General features: G+C 36.9%; 1 protein-coding gene across 2 annotated transcripts in view; it reads left to right on the top strand.

The window, feature by feature from the left end:
• The window catches only part of LOC139948049 (uncharacterized), a 65,643-nt gene extending 41,005 nt beyond the window's left edge, over positions 1 to 24,638 (top strand). The window contains exons 31-63 of one of the 2 annotated variants that reach the window (XM_071946049.1): positions 67 to 174; positions 815 to 904; positions 1,584 to 1,637; positions 2,138 to 2,191; positions 2,589 to 2,642; positions 3,251 to 3,304; positions 3,768 to 3,875; positions 4,352 to 4,405; positions 4,861 to 4,914; positions 5,509 to 5,616; positions 6,297 to 6,350; positions 6,923 to 6,976; positions 7,527 to 7,580; positions 8,336 to 8,443; positions 8,769 to 8,822; positions 9,168 to 9,221; positions 9,687 to 9,740; positions 10,224 to 10,331; positions 10,736 to 10,789; positions 11,141 to 11,194; positions 11,396 to 11,449; positions 12,117 to 12,224; positions 13,026 to 13,079; positions 13,558 to 13,629; positions 14,017 to 14,034; positions 14,186 to 14,206; positions 14,592 to 14,888; positions 15,410 to 15,557; positions 16,034 to 16,146; positions 17,713 to 17,745; positions 19,460 to 19,519; positions 20,201 to 20,419; positions 20,905 to 24,638. In XM_071946049.1, the coding sequence (XP_071802150.1) occupies positions 67 to 174; positions 815 to 904; positions 1,584 to 1,637; positions 2,138 to 2,191; positions 2,589 to 2,642; positions 3,251 to 3,304; positions 3,768 to 3,875; positions 4,352 to 4,405; positions 4,861 to 4,914; positions 5,509 to 5,616; positions 6,297 to 6,350; positions 6,923 to 6,976; positions 7,527 to 7,580; positions 8,336 to 8,443; positions 8,769 to 8,822; positions 9,168 to 9,221; positions 9,687 to 9,740; positions 10,224 to 10,331; positions 10,736 to 10,789; positions 11,141 to 11,194; positions 11,396 to 11,449; positions 12,117 to 12,224; positions 13,026 to 13,079; positions 13,558 to 13,629; positions 14,017 to 14,034; positions 14,186 to 14,206; positions 14,592 to 14,888; positions 15,410 to 15,557; positions 16,034 to 16,146; positions 17,713 to 17,745; positions 19,460 to 19,519; positions 20,201 to 20,419; positions 20,905 to 21,048 (2,727 nt within the window). In that variant the 3' untranslated portion in view covers positions 21,049 to 24,638. The remainder of the gene's footprint in view (positions 1 to 66; positions 175 to 814; positions 905 to 1,583; positions 1,638 to 2,137; positions 2,192 to 2,588; positions 2,643 to 3,250; positions 3,305 to 3,767; positions 3,876 to 4,351; positions 4,406 to 4,860; positions 4,915 to 5,508; positions 5,617 to 6,296; positions 6,351 to 6,922; positions 6,977 to 7,526; positions 7,581 to 8,335; positions 8,444 to 8,768; positions 8,823 to 9,167; positions 9,222 to 9,686; positions 9,741 to 10,223; positions 10,332 to 10,735; positions 10,790 to 11,140; positions 11,195 to 11,395; positions 11,450 to 12,116; positions 12,225 to 13,025; positions 13,080 to 13,557; positions 13,630 to 14,016; positions 14,035 to 14,185; positions 14,207 to 14,591; positions 14,889 to 15,409; positions 15,558 to 16,033; positions 16,147 to 17,712; positions 17,746 to 19,459; positions 19,520 to 20,200; positions 20,420 to 20,904) is intronic. The other variant, XM_071946050.1, reaches the window with a different exon arrangement.
• The last annotated feature ends 252 nt before the right edge of the window (positions 24,639 to 24,890 follow it).

Below are 24,890 nucleotides of genomic sequence, written 5' to 3'. Positions count from 1 at the left end.
CATTTTGCCGGTTTTCTCAGCATCAAACTTGGATTGATTGTTTGTTTTTTTCTTTGAATGAAACAGGGTCCACCAGGAGAGAAGGGTCCAGAAGGTACTAGTGGGTTCCCAGGAGGCCCTGGACTGCCGGGTGAGCCTGGTCTACCTGGTGAATCTGGTGCTACAGGAATTCAGGTAAGCAAATCAAAAAATCTAATTATTTTGACTTTTCTCATCTCTCCAAAATTCTTGGTTGTTTTGCAAACAAATGGCTACTCTACTGATAACTTTGTTTTATGCCTTCGGAAAAGTGACTGGCTAAAACTAAATAAACTACGCCGAAAAGTTTCTTCCATAAGTTGAGAGGGTTTGTTTTGTATTGTTCCAGTGAGGTTTTTGTTTGGTTGTATTGTTTACATTGTCTGGGTTAATTTAAGCTGAATTGTTTGGTTTTAAATTAAGTTTTATAAGTTGGTTTCATCTACCATTGACAATTGACATACCAATTTGAAACACACTGGCACAAGTTAGTCCTGCTGAATCCTTCTAACCAAGTCACTGATCCCTCTTGATTGCAACCCAATTAGGACACGTGGCATGGTCTGGCATATGAGCTGACTAGTGTGTATGATGGGATTAAAACATAGCTCAGATTGCAGGGTTTGAACAAATTAACCAGTGTTGTGAAACTTTAAACCTATCAGATCTATGCTTCATTGTTACTCTGCCCAACAGATAAAATCTTTTACATAATTATTCCCATTTAATTGTCCCATTACTTGATGACTTTTAGAAGCAGATGTTGTAACCACACTCATTGTTTACCCCCTGACAGGGCACCCCAGGCCAGCCTGGAATAGCGGGAGGTGAAGGACCTCCAGGTGTACAAGGCTTCCCTGGAGAAAGAGGTCTTCCTGGTGTTCAGGTAATTCAACTTCCTTTCAAGATCTCAACCAAATAAACTTATTGTCCGATCCATAACTGATGATTATTTCAGGGAAAAAGAAAGTTGAAAATCGAGTGAGTTCATCAGGGCAGTCAGTCCTCGCCTTCAACCTCTTGGACCATGGTACAAACACTTCTGGGGCATTTTGTGGATTGGGTTTTAAGTCCCTACCTGACTGCTTGGGTATTCCATGGAATATTCCTCTGGGGTTTTTCTCCCACATCTTAAACTGAAACCTCATTCCCGTCTTCTTTCCATGGGGTCCTTGGCTAGTACAGCGATTAAAGTAGTTTTTCTTAGCTCCACAACCAGATTTAACAAATAAAAATAAAATACAATAAATAAGTCAGCAGATTTTGCATAACCTATTGCCTGTTATTAATTTGTGGTTGTTAAGTTTTGGATATAATCGTTCATATGTTCATTAAGCTTTGTTCGGAATTACAATTTAAAGACCCCATTTGAGAATTTTCTCCTTTCTTCTACTCCTTGAAACCTGCAAGAAGGAGGACCGTTGAATTATACAATTGTAAAGGGAAACTGTGATATATCATGGTTAGCTTTATAGAAAGAGTCGGCTCGGGTTGAAATATGAGACCATTAACGATAGCTGTACAAAACAAAAAGTTTAAATTTTGACAATTGTTTACTTTTGCAGGGACCAGAAGGAGACACAGGTGAGGATGGTTCACCAGGACAACAAGGACCACCAGTAAGTACATTGGTCTCTTATTACCTCATACTAAATCATAGTCTATACCCTGGCTAAGCAGACTCAAGCTCTGCTGTTTCTGATAAGCAGGGTGTGGATTCCAGTCCTGGTCGTGACTTGTGCTCTTTAGCAAGGCACTTGACCATTATTGCTTTGTCCTTTTGATGTGGCGCAAATGACCACAAACTTTCTCAATCTTGCTTCTATCACCTCTTAAATATAAATGATTTTGGGGAAACATTTGCCAAACCATATTACTTTGAAGAAATCCTTTCTCAAAACAGTTGTGCTATAAACAGCTTCTATGCTTCTAGCTAAGTAAGTTTATATGGTGATTAATTTTGAAGTATTATTTAATTAATGATCCTACCTTTAGAGAGTCAGTATGGTAGAGAAAGTAGTGAAGAGCAGCATTTTGGCAGCCTTGGACTTTTTTAAAGATGTGATCTACGACAATTACATTTTTGATTAATTAAATTGATGTTGTTTTTGTTTTTCAGGGTGCCCCTGGCGTTCAAGGGCCTTCCGGTATTCCAGGACCACCAGGATTACAGGTAAGTAAATCAGCCAGTAGAGGGCGCTAGCACCATGCTGTTGTGGAGTTTCCGTTAATGATTACCCCTGCTGGGTGACTGGGTAACCTGGTACCAAGGGATGCCTCTCCTAGTTGGATTGATTATTGTTAAGTTTGGAGTTGAATTGTCTCAATAAAGCTCTTGTCAGGTGCTCAGAAAACACAAGGACACCACTCCGTGTCTCCTTGAAAACTGCAAACCTAATAAAGTGCACTTTTTCTAGATTGTGAAGCAGCTTTTGTTGGTTTTTGTAAAAAGAGCCTAGAAACACTGGGTTAGTTTTCTCACTATGTTAACTGTTAACAATGAATTTGGTGAAAATTTAATCTATTTGCATTTTTAATTAACTTTGGTTTAATATATTTTTTGTTTGCAGGGTCGTCCTGGAGAAAGAGGAGCAGAAGGATCCAGAGGAATCAAGGGTGAAAGGGTAAGTTCAGATCCTTTGTTTCCTGGTGTGCAGATTTACATTCTTAACAGATTTTCGTTTGCAGAATATTTGTATTGTAAACAAAGAAAATGCATTGTTTGTTGTTTGATTGAGTGTTACTCAGTTACACACTTGTTTACCTTTCTTGACAATAGGACAATAATGTTAATTTCATTCAAGTTGATATTTAAAGACCTATAACAATGCCAACATCTTTGTCAAGCTGTCTGTGTCAAATTGTAATAATCAACATCGATTTTATATACTAGAAAATGGCCAGGAAATTCTAGCATTCAGCTTTGATTCATGACGGGGCTCCTTTTTCTTACCAACATCTTCAGCTTAGACTCAAGCTTTGGCTTTGTTGTCCGCCATTTAGAAAATGTTAGAATGGAAATTAGAAAAAGGGAAACCCTAAGTAGTGATTTTGAGAATGGCAACAAAATTGCTTGACTTTGATAACAAATCTTTTCTCCTGGAATTTCCTAGACAGGAACTTTCTTTTGAGAATCACTTAAGATTGAAGTGCATAATTCACTCTCTACTTTTATAACTAAGTTTTGAAGTAGCTTCTCCTTTTATAAGAAGAGTGTCTTCTGTTGTTTCAGGGAGACGATGGACCAAACGGACCTGTTGGTCGAGATGGTATGCCAGGACCAAGGGTAAGTCACAATTTCTGTTTTGCTTTCTTTGTTCCTTTTCATGCCTTGTATCGTACTTGTTGTTCTTGTATTGTTGAGGTTAAATAAACAATAATAATATTATTATTCCTCTGCATAAACCTGTTATTTTTAAGGGAAACACTCACCAACCACATAGGTTTTATCTAATCTTAAGCCTTTTCTTTAATAACTCCCCAGTTAAATTTATTTGACTTACACATGAAATCTGACTCTGCATACTCCTGTTTTGAGGTTTAAAACAATTTAAACTTTCTCTTAACTAAGTGCCTGTTCAGATAAAAACATTTTAAACAAAAACTAAATTTTGATATTTTCTTTTCAAGAAATTGTTTGGTAGAGTAAAAATCTTATAGATTTTAACCCCATATTCAATCCAAATTTCTAATTGTACCCATGTTCTTCCACTTATTAATCTTCTTTCTGTTGTTGTTTTGTTCTGAAGGGTCTACCAGGACCAATAGGATTAACCGGATCACCTGGTGAAGATGGAGATAGAGGAGATACCGGATTAGCTGGAACTAAGGGATCCAAGGGAGAACGAGGCATGGAGGTCAGACATCTTTTATTTATTTACTTTAAAAGAAACTAAACTCGGACGAGACTTAAAGCTGTTGGTCTCAGGTGTTGTGTATAACGCATTTAAAAGAACCCTGTGCACTTATCGAAAAAGTCGTCTCAGTGTTCCTTGTTTGATTGGCAGCTTATTGCGCCAAAGCACCTTGTAAACCATAGCATGGGAAATTCAAACCTAGACCCACATACCTTGCAGGAAATACTGTATGTTAAAGCTTCAGGAGCGCACTGAGTGACGGACATGCGGGCTAAATAATATATTTTATAGTGTAACTTTAAATTTTTACCCCCAAAAATATTTTTAACTGGGCAAGCCAGTGATCTAAATTATTGAGCAAATTTCATTTTATATATTATGTATCTCTTTTTTTCTCTTACAGTTTGCCACAGCCTCAAAAGACTGCATTAATTCCTGCTGTTATTTCATGTATTTTGTGTCTTTCTTTCTTGCAGGGACCAATGGGATTGCTTGGGGAGAGAGGGCCCCGTGGTGACCCAGGCTTACCAGTGAGTAATCAACCAACGATTTGGTTAAATTTAATTTCTTGCCTGGAATATCAATTTTTAATTGCCCTTATTTGTGGGATCTTTAATGAGACCTGAGGAAAAATCCCTCCAGGATGTTGTTTGTTTGGAGTTGAAAGGTTTTATACAGTATTGATCAGGATAAAAAACACCATGGTTTAATTTACGTCTGTTTAATTTTACTGATTATGTTTATATTTATTAAGATTATGGGTTAATGCTGTGTTTTGTTTTGCTTTATTTTATGTGCCTCTTTTAGATACATGCACTCATAATTTATAGAATTCTTTTTTTTAGTGATTTATAAAACGATACAGACCAAAATAAAACTGAATAGAATTGTGTTTACTGTTTGAAGTTTAAAAGTTTACTGTTCGAAGTTTTTAGTTTGAAAATTTTGTCTATTGAGTTACATTTTGTATATCTTATTTCCACAGGGAGAGGATGGTGATACCGGTGTGCCAGGTGAGATGGGTCTTAGAGGCCCCAAGGTAAGTCCATCCAATTCTCCTGGTCTATAAGACAAATGTTTCAGAAGTGCAATCGAAAACAAAAACGAAACATTTAATAATTATCAATCCAAATGCTCACTGACTGCAAAGTCCAAATCGTACCAATCCTCCAGAGAAATACACCTTCACGTCGAGGAAACAGTTTTTTTGTTTTATTTCCCCAAATCGCTCTTGCTCGTTTTGAGTTGTTGCAATCAACATATGAAAGCAACAACATGATTAGGCATTATTCTTTTGCTTTCAACAAGAGACTTTTTATATTTTGTTTGCAGCAAAAATTTAAAATGTCTTCTTTTATTTGCAACCAGTTATTAAACTGTCTTATTATGATCTTATTGATAATTTTGATTTAATGTATAATTTGTTTTGCAGCAAAAGATTAAATTGTCTTATTTTGTTTCCAACAAGAGATAAAATTTCTTCTTTTGTTTGTAACAAGAGATAAAATATTCTCTCCAGTTGTTTGCCACAAAAGATTGAAATTTCTTGTTTGCACCCAGAGGTTAAATCTGTTAACTTTATCTGCAACCATAGATTAAACAATCCTATTTGATGTTTAATTTGTCTGATCAGGGAGAAGAAGGACCATCAGGAGCCCCAGGGACAGCCGGACCAATCGGCTTACAGGGTCTTCCTGGCGCTAGTGGACCTAAAGGAGATACTGGTGATCCTGGTCCAACTGTAAGAAATATCAAGTCTCTGTTTATTATATTTCTGGTATATTTATTATCAATCTGCCACAATCGATTCAATGTACAAAGTTAAAAGGAAAAAAATGCATGCAAATATTGGAAAGTTACAATTACAAACAAACAACAAGCCCAAGTGCCAATGGACAGTTTTTATATAGCGCAAAATTACAGCAAAGTCTCAAAGCGGTTTTGGAAAGTCAAGAGTGAAAAACCAGGATGTTGAACAAAAAAAATTACAGAAAGCAAAGAAAGAACTACTAAATGCAATGAAAAACACACGTTATTTCACTAAAAGAAAGGTAATGCGTGTCACAACACTGGTGATACATTTGGGCTTGCTTGCCTTTCAAATAATTGTATGTTGATAAAGTCCACGTTGTTAAACCAGCAGGTCATGTTTTTGCCTGGTGCACTAGCAATAATGTCTGGTAAAAAAATAATATTCTTTATAATCCTATAATCCCCCCCACCCTTCAGCACTTCGGTTTTGATGTGACATTTTGACATTATACAAATGCTTGCTTTCATCATAGTGATAGGAATTACCTTCCTCCATTCTCTTAGAACCCTTTCTCTCACCCTCAGAAAACATTGTAAAGATATCAAACAAAAGATGGAGGAAATACTTATGCAAGAATTACTAATCTAATCTTGATTATTTTACTTAAGGGTGCTCCTGGTAGAATGGGACTACCTGGAAAACGAGGAACCCCAGGAGGAGAGGTGAGTTAAATGGGTCGGAACAACCCCAAAGCTTTCTTAAATGTATTTGTAAGAATAAAATACTCCCCTTAAATGTGTGTCATTAGGGTTCCTGTCTGTCGTTAAACCTTAATATTGTACAACTATTTTATAAAGACTTTTTTAGAACTATTTTCTTACTCCTTGATCTGTAACTGGTTGTTGAAATAACCCCACAGTTTGGCTGCATGTATTTGTATGAATAAATATTCCTTACAAATTTGTGTCATTAGGGTTTTACCCCCCGAGAGCCCTTTAACCTTAACAAAGTGCAACTATTTTCTTAAGCCTCGATCTGTAGAACTGTTCAATTCATACATCCCTTATGCATTTTGGTTTACAATTGTTCTATTTTTCTTAAGATTATAACTGTTAACCTTGGCTGAATAATTTACAAAAATATAAATATTGCAATCAATTAAATGTCTGTAAAAGATAACTCGTTAGTAGTGTTTTACTTGCCATTGTTGGAAACCTCAGTTAGCAATTAAATTTGTTCTTATTGCAAGAACTTGATGATTGAGTGGTTTTTTTTTAATGTTCTTTCCTTGAAGGGCGGACAAGGCTTACCAGGACCAAGAGGGGACAACGGATCTCCCGGACAAAAGGTAAATCTAGCCTCGATTGATTTTGAATAGCATAAAAAAAGTTTCAAAACTCCAATGAAACAAATCTGATCAATATAAAGCTGCCAGATGTTTTTAAAAAATTCCCTTTCAAACAATACTTGACAGGGATCGAATTGTACATGGGATCACACGCCAGAGGCCAGTGATTTAAGCATCGGGCCACTACACTTATGACTAGACGATACCTCACAGTGTAATACTTTTAACAACAAATATCTGATAAATACCTCTCACTTGAAGATTACTTAGTATCTAAGAAGATAAATAAGATCAATCTTAGAAGACATGACTTCATGCTTGTTAAATTAAAAATAGTTTAACTATGTCCACAAGATCTTTACTTATTTTAATTCTGGTCTCGTAAAAGCATTTCTGGTCCAGTGCACATTTTTAGCCAATCCTGCATTCTTCTAGATTTCCACTCAATTTGACCCATCTTCTGAAATACTAACCTATGATAGGAATGGAGATTTTGAAAAAAAAAGGAAATCACAATAATAATTGTTGTTGTTTGTTTACGCAATTTTAGGGTGAGAAGGGATCTGTTGGGATACCAGGCCGTTCAGGAAGAGATGGTCCACAGGTTTGTATTTTCAATTATCTTTCAACTCATGTTAATCCCAGAGTTTTGTTTGCAACAAGTGTCTCGAGCCAGGATGATTGCTGTGAGGCAGTACTGCTGTGAGGGTGCATACATATTGATCATGTACCTGTCTTGCAAATGTTTAGTGTTGCATTGAGCATTATGTGTCAAAAAAGGGCAAGTTCTTTTGACCGATGGGACAAGATTAAATGCAGTGGACATGTACAGTCACTTGAGGGTATTGTGTGTGAGTCTCTTGCTCCAGTTTTGGTCTCAGAGTTTTGTGACCTGACAGTTAAAAAAAAAATTATATAATAAACCACAAGGGAAACTTACAGGGATAAAATATTTTAATGATTTGGGTTGAACAAATAAACATTTACTGGAGTTTCTCCCTCCCTGGTTCAAGCTCTTAATCAGTTTACAAATTTAGGACTGAAGAGCTTCTCTACATGTTTGGACTAGTTTTATTACACAGTGTTGGAAAACCTAACTTGAGTGTACAACAAATAGATAAAGTTTGTGGGTTCGAATCCCACCCAAGTAATATGCCTGTGATGTTTTTCACCGCTTGGAATGTACTGAGTATACAGTGCTAACACACACTAGTGTATATCGGTAGAACCAAAATTAATATTCTTGATCCCCGATGGAAATTTCCATCTAGTATAAAGAAGGTAGTTATGATCAAATTATTATTTTAATTTGCAGCATAAATGATGTGATAATGTTTGTTTTGGTGTTTGTGTTGTCAGGGAGCTAAGGGAGACGCAGGAAACAAAGGAGAACCAGGATCACCAGGATTCCCCGGACCAAATGGTCCACCAGGACCTGAAGGACCTCAAGGACCCAAGGGTAACCCGGTAAGTCACCTAGAATTGGGTAGATAGGGCGTTTTGTCTTGCCAGGATTCCCTAGACCCAATGGTCCACCAGGACCTGAAGGACCTCAAGGACCCAAGGGTAACCCGGTAAGTCACCTAGAATTGGGTAGATAGGGCGTTTTCTCTTGCCAGGATTCCCTAGACCCAATGGTCCTCCAGGACCTGAAGGACCTCAAGGACTTGAGGGTAAACCGTTGAGCTAGTTGAGAGTTGGTGGTTATAATAAATGATTAATTTGTGGAAATAATGATTTATTTGTGAAAATAGTTATTAATTTGCTTGAATTGTTTTATTTTTCTCCACAGGGCCCAATTGGATTTCCAGGTGAACCAGGAGACCCAGGCACACCAGGACAACCCGTAAGTCTCATCTTTCATTTCATTTCATTTAGTACTTAAAACCAATTCAAACTTGAGTTAACATATGCAAGCCCCTATTCTAAGAAACTCTGTGGATGTAAAAACAGACACATTTTCTAGCGACTGCGTTTTGTTAGGTCCACACAGAGATCATACCACACTTTAGCTCCTCCCCAGACGTTCATGTAGCAGTGGAGGTGAACTTTCCACATTATGGGGATGCCATCAAAGCAAAAACGCGGGGCAACTGAGTCCAAGACCTCAGTGTCACTGAGTGTAGCAGGCCTGTTGTAGGTGACATTTGACTGAATATGTTTTTATGTTTTTTTCTTTTTTTCCTTGAAGGGAGTTCCAGGAGACCCAGGGGAGGATGGAGAAGATGGTGATCCAGGACGCCCGGTAAGTAAAAACAAAACTTTTAAAATTCAGTAACTATATGAGAGGTTTGACAGAGCATCATGATGAAAATCACTTTGGAGTAGTGTTGGGCCTGAAAAGAACCGTTGGTTGACAACTCAATGTTCCTATTGTTATGCTCTAATTGTTTAGAATTCAGAAAACCAAATCTAGTTTTACCCATGGTTTTACTCACCCTCTTTTTATAGGATTTGTTTAAATCAATCTTTTGTGACTATAGTTTTAATAATAGAACTAATAATACTACAGAGCTTCTTAGAGGTACGATACTTGAAGCAAGACAAAAGAGTGGTTTACTTTACTTCATTTGATAACAATTCATATGGTTCTCCTACTCGAAACCTAAAAACAAAATATAACTACTTTTTGTATTTATAAATAGACTGAAATAAAAAAAAATATATATATTGTGACCTGATTATTATTATTTGTGTTTTTGGATTGAAGGGACCTCAAGGTCCACCTGGAGATATTGGACATACTGGACCTCGAGGGAAACCGGTAAGTTTGGAATTTATTTTGTCCTTTTTTCTTGGGTTAATCCAAATAGAACATAAACGTTATGCAGCTTCTCTTTTTATCAGTAAGATAAAGAAGCTGCTTTAAAAGCACTGGACACTATTGGTAATTGTCAAAGAAACATTATTCACTCTTGGTGTATATCAACATATGCATACAATAAGAAACCTGTGAAAATTTGAGCTCAAATGGTCATCGAAGTGGCAACAATTTTAATATTTGAGTTAGAAATTACCTCTTTCTCAAAAACTATGATACTTCAGAGGGAGCCGTTTCTCACAATGTTTTATACTATCAACAGCACTCCATTGCTTATTATACCAAGTAAGTTTTTTATGCTAAAAAGTATTTTGAGTAATTACCAGAAGTGTTCTGTGCCTTTAATAATCAATCCTATAGAAGACTCATGGCTGCATTAACGCCATCTTTGGATGCTTTTAATTGGTTGTTTATCTTTATTGACAGGGTAAACCTGGTCTAAACGGAGCTCCTGGTGAGCAAGGCCCTAAGGGTGACACAGGAGACATGGGACCCCCAGGTATCCGAGGAGATCCAGGACCACCTGGCATACCCGTGAGTTCAATCTCAATTATTGATTTTTATTTTTGTATTTAGACAACTTGACGCTTTATAGGTTTTATAGACTATGAAATTTCTTAATTTCCTCCTGTGTATTGACCTACTTTTTTTTACCTACATGTACGTTAACCACTGTGCAATTCAGCCTTCAAGCTGCAATATGGTGTGAATAAACCAATAATAATAATTACAAGGTGTCAATGGACTTTGACATAGGGTATTTTCCAAATATCGGCTTAGGCTCCATCTCTGTCTCCAGGCTCTCTTTGATGTTGGAAACACTGTGCAGAATGTACACAGCTAGAGCTAGAGCTGGAACTGGAGCCGAGGTTTGGAAAATACCCACCATGATAACAGCTAACTTTTATAATCTGTCTATTTTCTGTTTGTTTATTAAGGGTGAGCCAGGACCACAGGGACCCCAGGGCATCAGAGGTCTCTCAGGACCTGAGGTAAGTCAGTAACTTCCTCCTGGCATTCCTCTTTCTTCCTTCAGAAAAATACAAGCTTTTCTCTCTCTTAAGTCCATTAGGTTGTCCACCGTCCCATGGTTGTCTGAAAAACAAGATATGCACTGCTTCTCTTCTTGCAATATGCCCAAGCTTTGGTGAATCAAAATGCCATGAGGAGAAAATCAAATCTATTTCCAGTGGTCAGATGGATTTCTGCCGAATATTTTCATAATCCGAGATGAGTACAAGTGGTTGTATAAGAGTCTTCACACAAGCCTTTCTTCTTGAATTCTCAAAGTAATATAATAGTATAAACACTAATAAGATGTACTTCCCTGTCTGATTCCATAGGGTGACCCAGGAGAGCAAGGACCACAAGGACAAGGAGGTCCACAAGGACCAATGGTAAGTTTCAACTCATCAAAGTGGAGTTCAGAGGCAAAATACCTAAATAAAATGTTCACAACTGCATAATGGGCATATCTAATTGAAGTAGTTTTTTATCTGCCCGAAATGCCGTCAAACAAAAGTTTTGACCAATTGCAAATATATTGAACAAAATTAAACAAAATTAATAAATGACTGACTGTTGTTACTTTTACTCAGGGTCCAGAGGGTCCACGTGGCTTAACAGGTGATCCAGGTCCAATTGGACCAAAGGTGAGTCTGTCATTCTGTTAGCTGGAAGATAAAACATTAGGTGTTTCGGTTGGACTGTAGAGACGCTGTCTTGTGCCAAACACCGTCTTGTGCCAAACACCGTCTTGTGCCAAATTCCGTCTTGTGCCAAACACCGTCTTGTGCCAAACACCGTCTTGTGCCAAATACCGTCTTGTGCCAAATTCCGTCTTGTGCCAAATACCGTCTTGTGCCAAACACCGTCTTGTGCCAAACACCGTCTTGTGCCAAACACCATCTTGTGCCAAACACCGTCTTGTGCCAAACACCATCTTGTGCCAAACACAATCTTGTGCCAACGCTGTCTTGTGCCAAACACCATCCCATGGGCCTGGCACTGTAGGAATGGCAGGTACTTTGAATGGTTGCTATCACTCCATAAAATAAGAAGGGCACAATTTTGCTTAGCAAATTTCTGCTAAGCAAAAGTGAGCAGGTTACCAGTCACAAATGGTACACGTGACATGCTTTTTAGCTGGTAACCTAAATCTGGTGAGCATAATTGTTTTTATGCTTAAACAGCTCTATGAAGTAGGGGACTGGTTGTAAAATATCTCAAATCTTAGACCAGCCTGCCCTCCGTACATGATGTATTTAATTTCAATCTCTGATAATTTGTGCTTCATTGGGAATAATCTTGTTTTTTTAGGGTGATATTGGTTTGATGGGATTGACTGGAGAAATAGGAGACCCTGGGGAGAAGGGTGATAAGGGAGAACAAGGTGAATCTGGACCAAGAGGACCTCGAGGAGAACAGGTTTGGATTTATGATTCAATAGTTGCCGGCTATGGCTTCGGCCTATTGCTGCTTTATCATGCTTTGTATAAGATGTCATTAGCAACACCCTTAGCAACTGTTGTAGCTGTAGCCACAGCCAACAATATAGCACTATTTTTCAGTGGTTTGTTACTTAACATAAAGCGTTACCGTTTATTTTGGACCTAGCCTTTACCAAGTACATAAATTCAAGTCATGTCTTGTTTTTTATCTTTTTATATTTTCCTTTTTCCTAAAATGATATTTGAAACTTTTGGTTCTGTAAACAATCTGCACAGGATCAGTTTTGTTGTCCTCATCTTCAAAATCACTAATTTTCCTTCTCTTCATTCCAAGTTTAGCTTGTCTCTTTATAACTAGTCATTGCACTATAGTTTTGTGTAACTCAGCTTCTGCAAACTATATTAGGGTATTACTATTATATAAGCAGTTTTTAAAAATTCATTTGCTATGATCTACAAAATGACCCATGTTGAAGCTTTTTGTAATTTTGTCTTAGCTTTCAAGCCAAGTGTATACAATTTCTAAATCTTGTTATAACTAGTTGTTGAACTCACTCTGTATACACTTTGAATGGTATTTCTTTTTACTGCAATGGTATTTTCTTTCTACTGGTCATTTTAAAGTCTTCCATACACCATGACGTATGCCATGAGGTGTGCATAAGGCTGTCAGACTTAAGGTATATCTTTTCAATACACCTTAAGGCTGTCACACTTAAGGTATATCTTTTCAATACACCTTTTTGTAACTGAAGTTATTTGTTGATTTCCTTCTTAGGGTGTTGAAGGACCACAAGGACCTATGGGACCCGAAGGACCACCTGGTGTTCGGGTAAGATTTCACTAACTCTAAGATCTCGTTAACTCTAAGATCTTGTTAACATAATGTTTTTGACATATAACTGTACTTTTGAAGTAATGTTTGTTTCTTCAGTTGTGCATTTTAAACTTCTTACCAATATGTTTGTGTGAAGCGCCTTGGCCGCATTTTTTAAGCGGATTCTGAGCTTTATACGGTTTGTTTAAAAAAGAAAAATTGTAGCTCCACTTTTCTCAATAACAGCACCACAACAATTTAAGCGGTGAATGGTATTGTAAATTATGATAAGTGTTCTGACTGCATTATACGATGATTATGCCATAACAGTTTAAAACAAAATACAAGACAAAATACCTTGAGATGCAAAAGCAAATACATACTATAATTCGTAGATCTGTTGCCCCACTTAGAAACTAGGGTACACTATCAAATCAATAAAAGCAGATAATTATACAAGACTAATAATATTTTTGTTTGATTGTTCTAACAGGGTGTCCCTGGCCCCCCTGGGCCATCTGGTATCCGAGGTGACTATGGACCAAAGGGTGATCTAGGACCCGCGGTAAGTTCAGAACATCATTTAAATCATTTGTCTTGAATTCTTCTTTTTGTTCAATGTATTTCTGTTCTGTCTTGACCTAAAGTTGATATTTTTTGTAGAATAATCAGAGTACTATTTGTACCTTACTAACATGGGGACTATTTCACAAAGATAGTCTTAACTTAGGACTAGTCCTAGGACTCTTTAGGAGTTATTCAAAAATTAAGACTGAGGCTAAGTTAGGACGAGTTATTATGACGAGTAACTCGTCCTAACTCGAGATAAGACTAGTCTAAACTGTTTGTGAGATCCACCCCTGGTGTAACAACCATGAATCCCTTTTATCATCATTATTATTACGATCGTAATTAATGCAAATTTTTCTTCCCATTTTTTATTGACCTGCAGGGACCTCCAGGACCTCCAGTGAGTATAAAATTACATTTTCATCAAATAGAATAAATAAAGCAAGGATAATTTACCACAAAGAAATAACCAAACAATTTTATTGTCTGTTTTTTCATTTTAAACAAAATGTACAACAAATTTAACAAGTTGTTCCTCTTTTTTATTTTAGGGACCAGAAGCAAGTGCTGAGGTGAGTGTTCAAACTTTGATTCCAACCAAAACATGCTTTACAAACAAAAAGCGGGTCTACTTAATTCAACAAAACTACCCACAACATGGCCATTATCGCACTGACTTTTAATTACAAGTGCCACTTGCAAAAGATATACCTACAAAGGATTACTCGCAAGATCATTTCAGTGTCATTCACATTGATCACTTTCAAAGTAGAACTCAATCATTTATTTAAAAACTTTTGTTTTCAGTCATACTAAAAGTCAAGGTCCACACTATTTTATGCTATTAGAACAACTGATTTAACACCTTTTTTTTAAACTGTAAACACAAGTTACTTAACAGTGGAGGTCTACTTAGGGTTTTATATTAACTACCAATTTAACCCATTTCAATTTTAGTACCTCCAAGCTCTACTCGACCAGGGCATCTTAAACATCCGCCCAGACCTGTACCCTGGTTTCTACCCTGATGAGCTCCCAGGAGGTACCTATGCACCCTACACTGCTGCACCTAACGAGGGAGGAGGTGGAGGACCTGGGGGACTGGATAGTAGCAGCAGCTACACAGGCGAAGTCAAGAGAAGAAGACGAGAAGCTGGTGATGATCCCAATGCTGCTGGTACTGACTTTGAAGACAACCAAATTCCGGAAAATGCTGAGGACTACTTTTATTTTGATTACGGAGAATTACCAGAAGTAGGTCAACCTGCTTTTTGTATAAATTCCATAAAAAAAGAAAATTTGAACAAAAGTGAAGGAATGTTTTATATATGGGAAGGAACTTGAGTTCCTCAGGATCGGAACTAGCCCCTTATCACCAGTGCCCAGCTTCATAAAGCTGATTAGCAGAAAACAGATTTCTGTGCTATAAGCAAAACATGAGTGGGGCACCAGCTGCAGTAATGTACACTTTATAGAATTTGGGGTGGTAACCAGTTTCTGTTGAGCAGATTTGTCTGTGCTTAACAAGTTTATAATGATTGAAGGCTTTATGAAATTGGGCCCTGATCTGTTTGGTGGTTTTGTTGCAAGACACCTTTTCTTGAATTGGCATGGGGTCATGCAGGGTTCGAATCCCACCTGTGTAATATGCCTGTGGATTGTTTTCCCCAAGGACTCGGGAAGGCATTGAGTAAAAATAGTGAATAATTATCACACAACAGTGTTGGTTATAAACAAAATTGTAAACTTTTGTTTTTGGTTTGATTTTTCAATAGGCCTACATGGAAGCCTTGGTTCAACTTTTCACCTCCCTGCGTGCTTTAAAAGAAGAAATGGAACAGATGAAGAACCCAATCGGAACCATCAAAAACCCAGCCAGGACATGCAAAGATCTTTACCTTAGCCACAAAGACTTCAAGGATGGTATGCTTTATTAAAAAAGAACAACAAATATTATACAAGATAGATGATCTTTCTATCAAGGAAACTCGGCAAACTCCCACAAGAAGATAAAAACACCCTTGTTGCACAAATTTGTGTTTTTAGATGCACAAGAGAGCGTTTTTAGGTCTGAAGTCTTTCTCAGATTCAAATATTTAGTGAAAAATACCTCTTTATAAAAAACTACATTTCTCATAATGTTTTATAAAATCAACAGTTCTCTGTTGCTCGTTACCAAGTAAGTTTTTATTCTTGGTTTGAGTAATTACCTAATGTATCCAGTGCCTTTAGTACTTCTGAAAACTACACAATGTTTTATACTATCAATAGCTCTCCATTGCTCATTACAAAGTAAGTTTTTATGCTAAGATATATTTTGAGTAATAAACAAAAGTATCCAGTGCCTTTGTTCCCGTAAACTAGAAGATTTGAAAGTGTTTTCTTTTGATGTGTTTTAGGTCATTACTGGATTGATCCCAATCAGGGATGTACTAAGGACGCCTTGGAGGTCTTCTGTAACATGACGGCTGAAGGAGAGACGTGTATCTACCCTGACCAGGATGAGAGCGAGGTACGAAAACTCTGGCATGCTTTGCTTTAATCTCATAATGCTACGCTAAAAACAACAGCTCCTGTTTGTGAATACTTTTTTTAAATATTATTTTTCAAAAGAACAACAAGGTTGTGGAAATGTCAAAGAAGTTTTTTGTGAAATCAAAATGCATCCTGGATATATCAGAAAGTGTTCATCATCTCAAGATGTAACCGTCTAAGGGGATCAAATTCATGTTTGCATCTACATGTAGGTACTACTGGGGGCTCTGTTAAGAAGGAATTTGAAAATAAAATATCATCTTCATCTCCTTTTCAAAAACATTATTGTGTACTCCTGGTTTGTTGCGGCATCGTCTCCTTGACAAAGCACCCAGCAATTACTATAATGGGTCAGAAATTGGCTGACCCAAATAAGTTGCAATACCAATGGGAATTTCCCAATACCAAGCTCTACTCTATTTTGCATATATTGCTGAGGTCAAACAATACGCACTGCGCACAACTCTCAGCCAATGATAGGTCTTGATTGACCTCAGAGGGCGCTGTTTAGACTTCAAATGCAAGGGTTCTATTTATCAGTCGGGCTGAGGTATGACACCCGTTATTCTGAAATCAAACTATCTAAGATCACATTTTAAACAAGTTTGTTTTCCCTGTCGGAAGAACACAGTCGGGCAATCCATTTCCTAACAAATTATAAGTTCTAACTAAAAGGAAAAGACTTTCAAATTGGAGATGCAAACATTCCAAAGCAACTCTGAGGAAGTTTAAGTTTAGATTATTGCAAGTGGCTGATGAATGCATGTTCAGATAAAACAATTAGTGAATAAGCTGATATTATTCGAGGCTGATTAACTCTTGTTTGATTTTTCATTTATGGATTGTATTTTATTATATTAATATTAATTTTTTGTTAAATAGATGTGTTATTCTTTCTTTCCCTACGCCAGTTTTACCCCTCAGTGCATTGTCCGAATGTCCTGTTCTCTAAAAACCCATCCTTGTTTTTGACATTTCTTTCATGCATTTTCCCAATCAATTTTTAGCAAAGACTGCTTTAGTTTCATTAAAACACTTTCACATTTATAAGTTTTGCCTTTTAAGCTATTGCATTTAAAACACATTTTGTGGGCACATGATTTCATTTTCATTCAAATGCATTGCAATCATTGTATTTCATGTATAGACTTTAATTTTAAGCATAATTTTCCCCCATTGTTTAGTTCAAATTTCTACTACTTAATTACAATAGATGCAACTTGATGGTTGACCATTTCCCTGACGTTCCAACCATTTGTTATAATATTCCCATTTCATTGTTTTACTTTTCATCCAAAAGTCTATGTTTCTCCTTAATTCCTCCGTGCTCATTCCGTGTCTATGTTCATTTCTTTGTTGTATATTTCTCCAATGAGTTAACCCCTTCGCATATCCTCTCTTCCCACCCAAACTTTCTTAATAAGCATCTTGGCTTTTAATATTATTCTAAGAGTGTTAATATTAACCTGTTTTTTGGAATCTTGTTTCTTTTCCTCTTTTTTTCTCTCCTATGTGCATTGTATATTACATCTGTGCCCCCAAGTCTGAGGATTTCATCGCAGCGTTTGATGACGTGGTACACAAATTTGAGACTTCTCTTGTATTTGTTGTTGTTGTTGTTTTTTCTTCCATGATCAACAAGATTTATTTCCCTTGTCACGATCAAAGTACGATCAAGAGACGATCCATTGCATCGCATTGTGTTTGAATGATGAATGTATTAATATGAACAAATAATGCACCTATAAATTAAGCACCCAGCCCGCTCAGTCCCAGCTACATGGCTTGAATTCAAATTGCCTGTTACTCCATCGATTTAAAAGAGGAAATCATTTTTAAAAAGAACATCAGGAACATTTTTTAGGATGGCAATTTTGATGTACAGAAAACAAAATTGCTTTCTGTGGGGGGGGGGGGGGGGGGCTGATTGGGGTGGTGGCACTAATTGATAGGTTTTACTGTATAAGTGTAAAGCACTAACCCATTACCATGCATGACCAAGGGTTCAACCCATCGACTGAGTTTCTACACTAGTGTCAAAATTAAATGAGGAATAACAATGCCTCTTTACAATAAAAGAAAACGCTTAGTATCACTGCTCTATGAAACAGGGCCACAATTTGATAGAGCTGCTTAACGGTAAGCAATTTTGTTCTGCTTACTGCAGCAGGTGTTAAACAGTAGCAAGTGTGCACTTTCTCTAATCATGGATTTGCATTGTTAGTCATTTATTTGCTTATAGTAAGCACAGGAAAGTTAGCATGTATTTTCTTGTGATTACGGTTAGCAACGCTACCGATAGAAATGATAAAAAACACAGAGTTTAAAAATATATATATATATAAAGATAAACTTATTTTGGTTCCAAACTTTGCTTTGAATCAAATAAACACAAGTAGGCATAATAATCATTACAAGGGAATGCTCTCTGCAGACTTCTTTGTGGTGGTTCTGGACAACTAAAGATAAATATGCAGTCTACAGCTTTTGAGTTACACAAAAATCATATCTTTGTAATTTCACCATTCCTGAGAATTCGCAGTGCTGCCAAAATATTTGTTGTGTCTCCCTTGTTCAATATTACAATAACTAAGCAATGTATTTCAACGAACAAAGGGCACTGACTATTTTTAATGAATGTTAAGACAAAAATGATTGCTCACTTGATAGAAGTCCATTCATGGGGAATTTTTTTTGTCCCTTTCCTTTTCCCCGTTTATTTATTTAATTGTTTATGTTTCTATTTGCAGCAGCCCTTATATAATTATGTATACAGTTGACACCAATTAAGCCTTAATGGTCCCATAAATCAAAAGATGTACCAAATAATAACTATCATAACAGTAATATATCAAACAATAAGTCAGCCCTATTAGGTCTTGCCATCTGGTGAGTTCATTGTTTGCCCAAAACTGCTTTCAAAAAGTATGGTGATACATTGTTGACAGCAGCCACAGATGGAGCAATTATTCTGGCGTACGTTTTGTTCACGCCATTTTTTCGCTTACAATAATATTGTGATAAAAATGAGAAAATAAACGCAACTTTCAATCTGAAAAGAATACATTATGCAGTGTAATCAGTACCTTTTCAAAAAGTTGAAAGTTAAATCAATTTTTGATTGATTAGTAGAGTTTAACAATCATGCAGGCATCAGGAACTATATCAACAATTCATCCATGTTATTGTATGTTGTATTATTAATATCCGGTCTACTGTGTACATTCTGTCAGTGATATCTGATTGATTAATGATAGCTTTATATTTAACTTGTGATGTCTCTTTTCTAGATGCGGGGTTACCGAAAGGCTCAACCTGGTGCATGGTTCAGTGACACTAAAGTGGACCCAGTGAGTGTGATTTAAGAACCGGTAGATGACACATATTACCCGACCTAGATTCGTGGTCCAGCACATATGCACCCCATCAATTTTCTTGTACCCCAGTTGCCCTCTTGACGAAACTTCAGATGCATATTTTAAAAAAATAAAAAAGGATAACATGACCCCTAAGACCCCCCCCCCCCCACATGTATCATACAAATAATCCTCTGTTGAATGAGGGAACTTTTGTAAGCTGCAAGATGCATTTAGCCTTCATATAATACCATTGACTGCCACAAAGTTTCATACCTTCCATGTTTGTGTACTGACGACTAAAGCTCTTTCACACGACAAAGTTAGCAAGGGACCCATGTTAAATTGATGTCATGTGTAAATGGCTAAAGAGAAGGGGATGGATGCATGATGGACCGATGTATGTAAGTTAGTGGGAACTTCCTGTGTATTTGTGAAATTGTTCATTTAGCAAACAAGCCTATCCCAAAAAGTCCCTTTTACACAGTAGGTTTGGCAAGGTAGCATTGCTAAATTGCTCTCGTATATGGAAAGGGTTTAATAAGTCTCCACAGTCGTAGAGTTTTGTGGCAAGAGCCAGTGGTTGGATAAAGGGGAGTATACTGACAGGTCAGAGCTACGTAAATGCTGTAAAACCACAAATAATAACTCCTTTTCTTACATTTGTTTCTGTAGTTGACCTACAAGAGTATCAGCACCGTCCAGCTGACCTTCCTACGCCTCCTCAGCACCCAAGCTACACAGAATTTCACCTACATGTGCAGCCGTAGTGCTGGTTGGTTCGATAAGTCACTGGGTTCGTTTGATAACGCCATCAAACTACAGGGAGCTAATGAAGAGGAGTTCGCGTATGGATCAACCATGGAACCTGAAGTCCTTCTAGATAATTGCAAGGTAAGGGGTCTTTATTGGTGACTTTGTTTAAACACTTCTACCCGATCTTATACCTTGTGTGCAATGGTAGAAGGATCATTTAGGAAAAAAACGTTTCCGTAACCTGTAACCACCGTTTCATTCGTTATGAAATAAATTCACAACTAATTACTCAGTGAGATATTTTGGTAAAAAATGAGTGAAAAAGTAGTGGCAGGATACGAACAATTTTCTGGATCATTTTGTCAAGAGGCAACTAAACTCTTGAGCAGTCCTCCCTGAGCACCCGCCAAGCAGAAGTCATCAGCGAAGACGCAAACCTAATTGAAATAGTTTGGATGACGACGACCATGCCCTTTTTGGGAACTTTTTCTACACTGATCAGAAAGGGGGGGGGGGGCATAGAATAAGGTTAAATATATCCTGAGTTGGAATGAATTGCCTCACCGTTTCGGTTCAATTGACATTCATAAATTCACCTGTCGCCATTCTCTCTTTGATACTAGGACAAGCCTGGTAAGGGAGAGACTGTCCTACAAATCACCACCACTAAGCTGCAACAGCTTCCAATTATGGACTTTGCAGCTCGTGACTTCGGAACAAAGTCTCAAAGATTTGGCTACAAGGCGGGTCCCGTGTGCTTTAACTAAGAGCGCAGGCAGCAGCTGTATTCCGGAAGCATCCCTCTACCTGTTGTCTGTCTCGGATGACTCCAAGGGATGCTGTCTCAACATTGGTGCTATTCGTGTTTGTGATTTTTTTTATAAGTTTACTAATGAAAATAATACAAAGGGGTATCTTGTAGGTGATACATTGTGGTGTTACCGTAGTTACTCTACAAAATTATAAACAAAATAGGTTTACAGTAGAAGGGCATCGTCTAGAAGTTATTTTTTTCTTTTTTTTTAGTAGAGATTCTGCTTAATTTTAACTTAGTATAAATTAGACACAGATGTTTAACTTTAATGCATCCGGTAGCACTTCTGCATAAAAATATTAAAATGCTGCTGCATGTGTACATTTGTTCAAATAATAATAGAGAACTTAACAATAGCAGTCGATGAAGTTGTGAATACAATTTGTAGTCCACCATTCTTGCCATTTTCTTTTGGTTTAAAAACAAATATCTTTACCCACTTGCCTTGTCATTTTTTTCCAGTTTTATGTAAAATTAAATTGAAGTTGGGTATTTTTATCTTGATTTCTTGTTTTTTTTGTAAGTAATAACAACGTTTAATAGAAAGCAGAGTAGGTTTTAGACATAATTAATTTTATATTGTGTGTTAAACAAGAAGAAAAAATAACTGCTTTTTATAAAAGAGATCATTAAATTTAAGTACCAATTAACGAATATCGAGACTTTGGAGAAAATTATCACGAACAATTTTCCCTCGATCATGCTGCCTTTAATTAACACTCTAAATAAGCTAATGACAACTGGTTAACTTTGCATCATTCCCTGGGTAAAACGAACAAAGGTAACAATTATTTTATATTCTACACATCAGTATTTTTTTTCAAATATTGTTTCCGAACACTATTACGGATTTGGCTTAGTCTACCGTTTGGGCTCAACCCGCAAGTTTGAAGCCAAATAAGGATATCACATGTTTTCTAATTAACTGACGGGGCTCAAGCCCTTATCCCTTATCCAAGCCCCAATGTAGGTCTGCCATTCGTATTTCTTCAGAAAACCGCAAAAATTACAATATGAAATCTTTATCACAAAGCACACATCGTTTCCTTTTTTCCCTTTTTCCCTTTTTTGTAAAAAAACCACGCTCAAACCAAAGTGGGGTTTAACGGGAATTAATTATATATGGGTTATTTCTGCGTCACAATCATCATTGTAACTGATTCATCGTAGGCCTACCCTTCTAAAATTGCATACGATGTAAAACACGTCATATTCAACGGTTGAGTCCCTCTTTATAGTATTGTGTTTTCTGTTTTGGGATGTGGTTTCTACAGATTTGAATTGTATATTATTTTTTAACGAATTACTTGCTTCATTTACTGGACTTTTTTGTAGACTAGATTTTCCCCAGCAGTTGCCTATAGTTTGCTCCAGTAAACCCGAATTACAAATAGGGCTGTTTTTTATTTTTTATTGCATGTATACCTTTTTATATTTTTATTTCCTTAAGTATTTTGTTAAGAACGAACCATAACTTTATTTTTCGGTTTACATTAACTGATTGTTTTGTGTATAGTTGTACGCCATACTGTAGCTTTGTTTTCGGATCTCAACGATTTACTCTTAACCCAAGACCAATCAGTAGTTATACATCGTCAGCTCCACACCGAGGTGCTACCAGATTATGTGCATGAGCAATTTTAATTCGACGCACTCAGCAGAGTAAAGGTCAATGATGTATGATAACAGAAAACTAAAAGCCTAGAGCTGGTTTTACATAAATTCTTAATTTACAGATGTTGTATTACTATAGACCCCATTGTGAAGGTTAATCCTCGTGTGGTTCCGACAGCCCATCTTCACTCACCCACCCAGGAAGGGGGAAACTCTGCAAATCTCACTCGCAATAAACTAGCATGAATCTTTTATATGGGTTATTGTTATGACGAATCGCGTACTTAAAGGGTCATCTTTGAGTGCAAGCGAGAATTGCAAAGTTTTTTCCCAGCTGAAAAAGCTACACAAACAAAAACGTACTAAACGTAACAGGAAAGGAACCTCGATTGTGTTATAAAGCTGCATAAAGTATACTGAAATGATATTTCAGAAAGTGACATTAAGAACAGATATTTTCCCGCAGTCATATTGGACAGAAGATTTGTCCTATAGTCGACTACTTCATATCGTACATAAATGTAATTCGAGTATTATAAAAACAAACAGCGTCTCCATTTTAACTTATGTTGCGTAGATTACAGTATTTTCCACGGGCATCAATGTTCACAGTTGTTCAGTGTTACTACATTACACAATTCACCCTAAGAATATGCCAGTAAATATTGCCTTTTTTTCGTGGTAACTTATCCATTCAAGACAATGCTGACTTTTTGGTACAGTATGTATAGGCCTACGACTATTGCAAGAACTATCTATTTGTCCATATAAATAGAGTAAAGATGTTTATTTCATGATAAAGACATCCATATGATTTCATCATCAAAAAATGGCGAACGATCTCAAAAGAAGAAAAAATGGCGAACGATCCCAAAATAAACTGTTGGGCGTATCTTTGTTATTTCTACCTCTCCGTTTGTTAAGAGTCTTTTAAACTCTTGTTATAAAAAATAAATGGTCGCCAGAACCATGGTGTGTAGTATTCAGCAAACAAACACAATTATTTAAACAAATCTCACATAGTTGATTAGCGTCATTTTTTGAGGAAGAATAAGAAGGAAGAAGAAAAAACTAGAGCAACAGTGTTAGGACTTGTTAACAGCTTGGTTCTAAACGGATCCATACTCGGGCCTTGTTGTCAGTCTATGTATATAAACTATGGAGCTGTATTCCTGTTTGACGCTGTGACGTGATTTTTTCCAACCGTCCAGTACTATACAGGGTTTAATAAAATCAAAAGGCCTGTTTTCTGCTCTGTATTCCAACTGTGTAAGCCGTGACTTAACATATATATTTACCTTGCTGTTGTTGTTGTTGTTAGAATTATTTTATACGCCGCTTCGTATATTTTTAGCTTGCAAGAAATAGAAAATGGCTCAGATTTATCTGCACTGAAGTGTTGGGTTGATTCTCCTCATCATTTTTTATTCTTTGTTCCCACTTTAGCCGTTGGTGATAAGGCAGGAATTTGTATATGTTTGAATAACTTCTTTTGTTTACGATTACAATAACAGTTAGAAACAACCCTAATCGTCGACTGTGTCGTTGGTTATACATACATATTGGAATAATTTTAAAATGTGGAAGAGGGTGATGTACTGGTTTGGTTTGGTTTTAACAAAGACGTTTAAGGTGTGTTTCAATATTGACCAGTCACACATTCACACCCAGCCAACATCTACGGATCCTGATTGTTGTCCCTTTTATAAACAATTATCTTATTATGTTGCACCAAAAATTTCCTTGTGGGGTCCATTGTTCCATTTTGTAAAAGACCCCTTAATTGCATCACGTAAGCTCACACATTGTGTGCAGATCCTCATGGTTCACCTTCTATACACGGTAGCGAAACGATGACGTCCTCGATACGTCACCATTCCTGGATCCCTTTTCTTTAAATGCACTGGACACCTTTGGTAATTGTCAAAGACCAGTATTCTCATTAGGTGTATCCCAACAAATGCATCAAATAACAAACCTGTGAAAATCTGGGCATCGAAGTTGCAAGAGAATAACGAAAGAAAAGACACCCTTGTTGCACAGCTTTGAGTGCTTTCAGATGCATAATAATAGGCTTCAGCTGATGAAGTCTTTTATTCGAGTGAGAAACTACCTCTTTCTCCAAAATTAAAACTATGTTACTTTAGAGGGGGCCGTTTCTCACAAGTTTTTGTACCCGCA

Source organism: Asterias amurensis, chromosome 15 (genome assembly GCF_032118995.1).
Source record: "Asterias amurensis chromosome 15, ASM3211899v1".
In the NCBI taxonomy this organism is placed as follows: Eukaryota; Metazoa; Echinodermata; class Asteroidea; order Forcipulatida; family Asteriidae; genus Asterias; species Asterias amurensis.
Note: the sequence above shows the minus strand (reverse complement) of the source record. Positions and strands in the feature narration are given on the sequence as shown.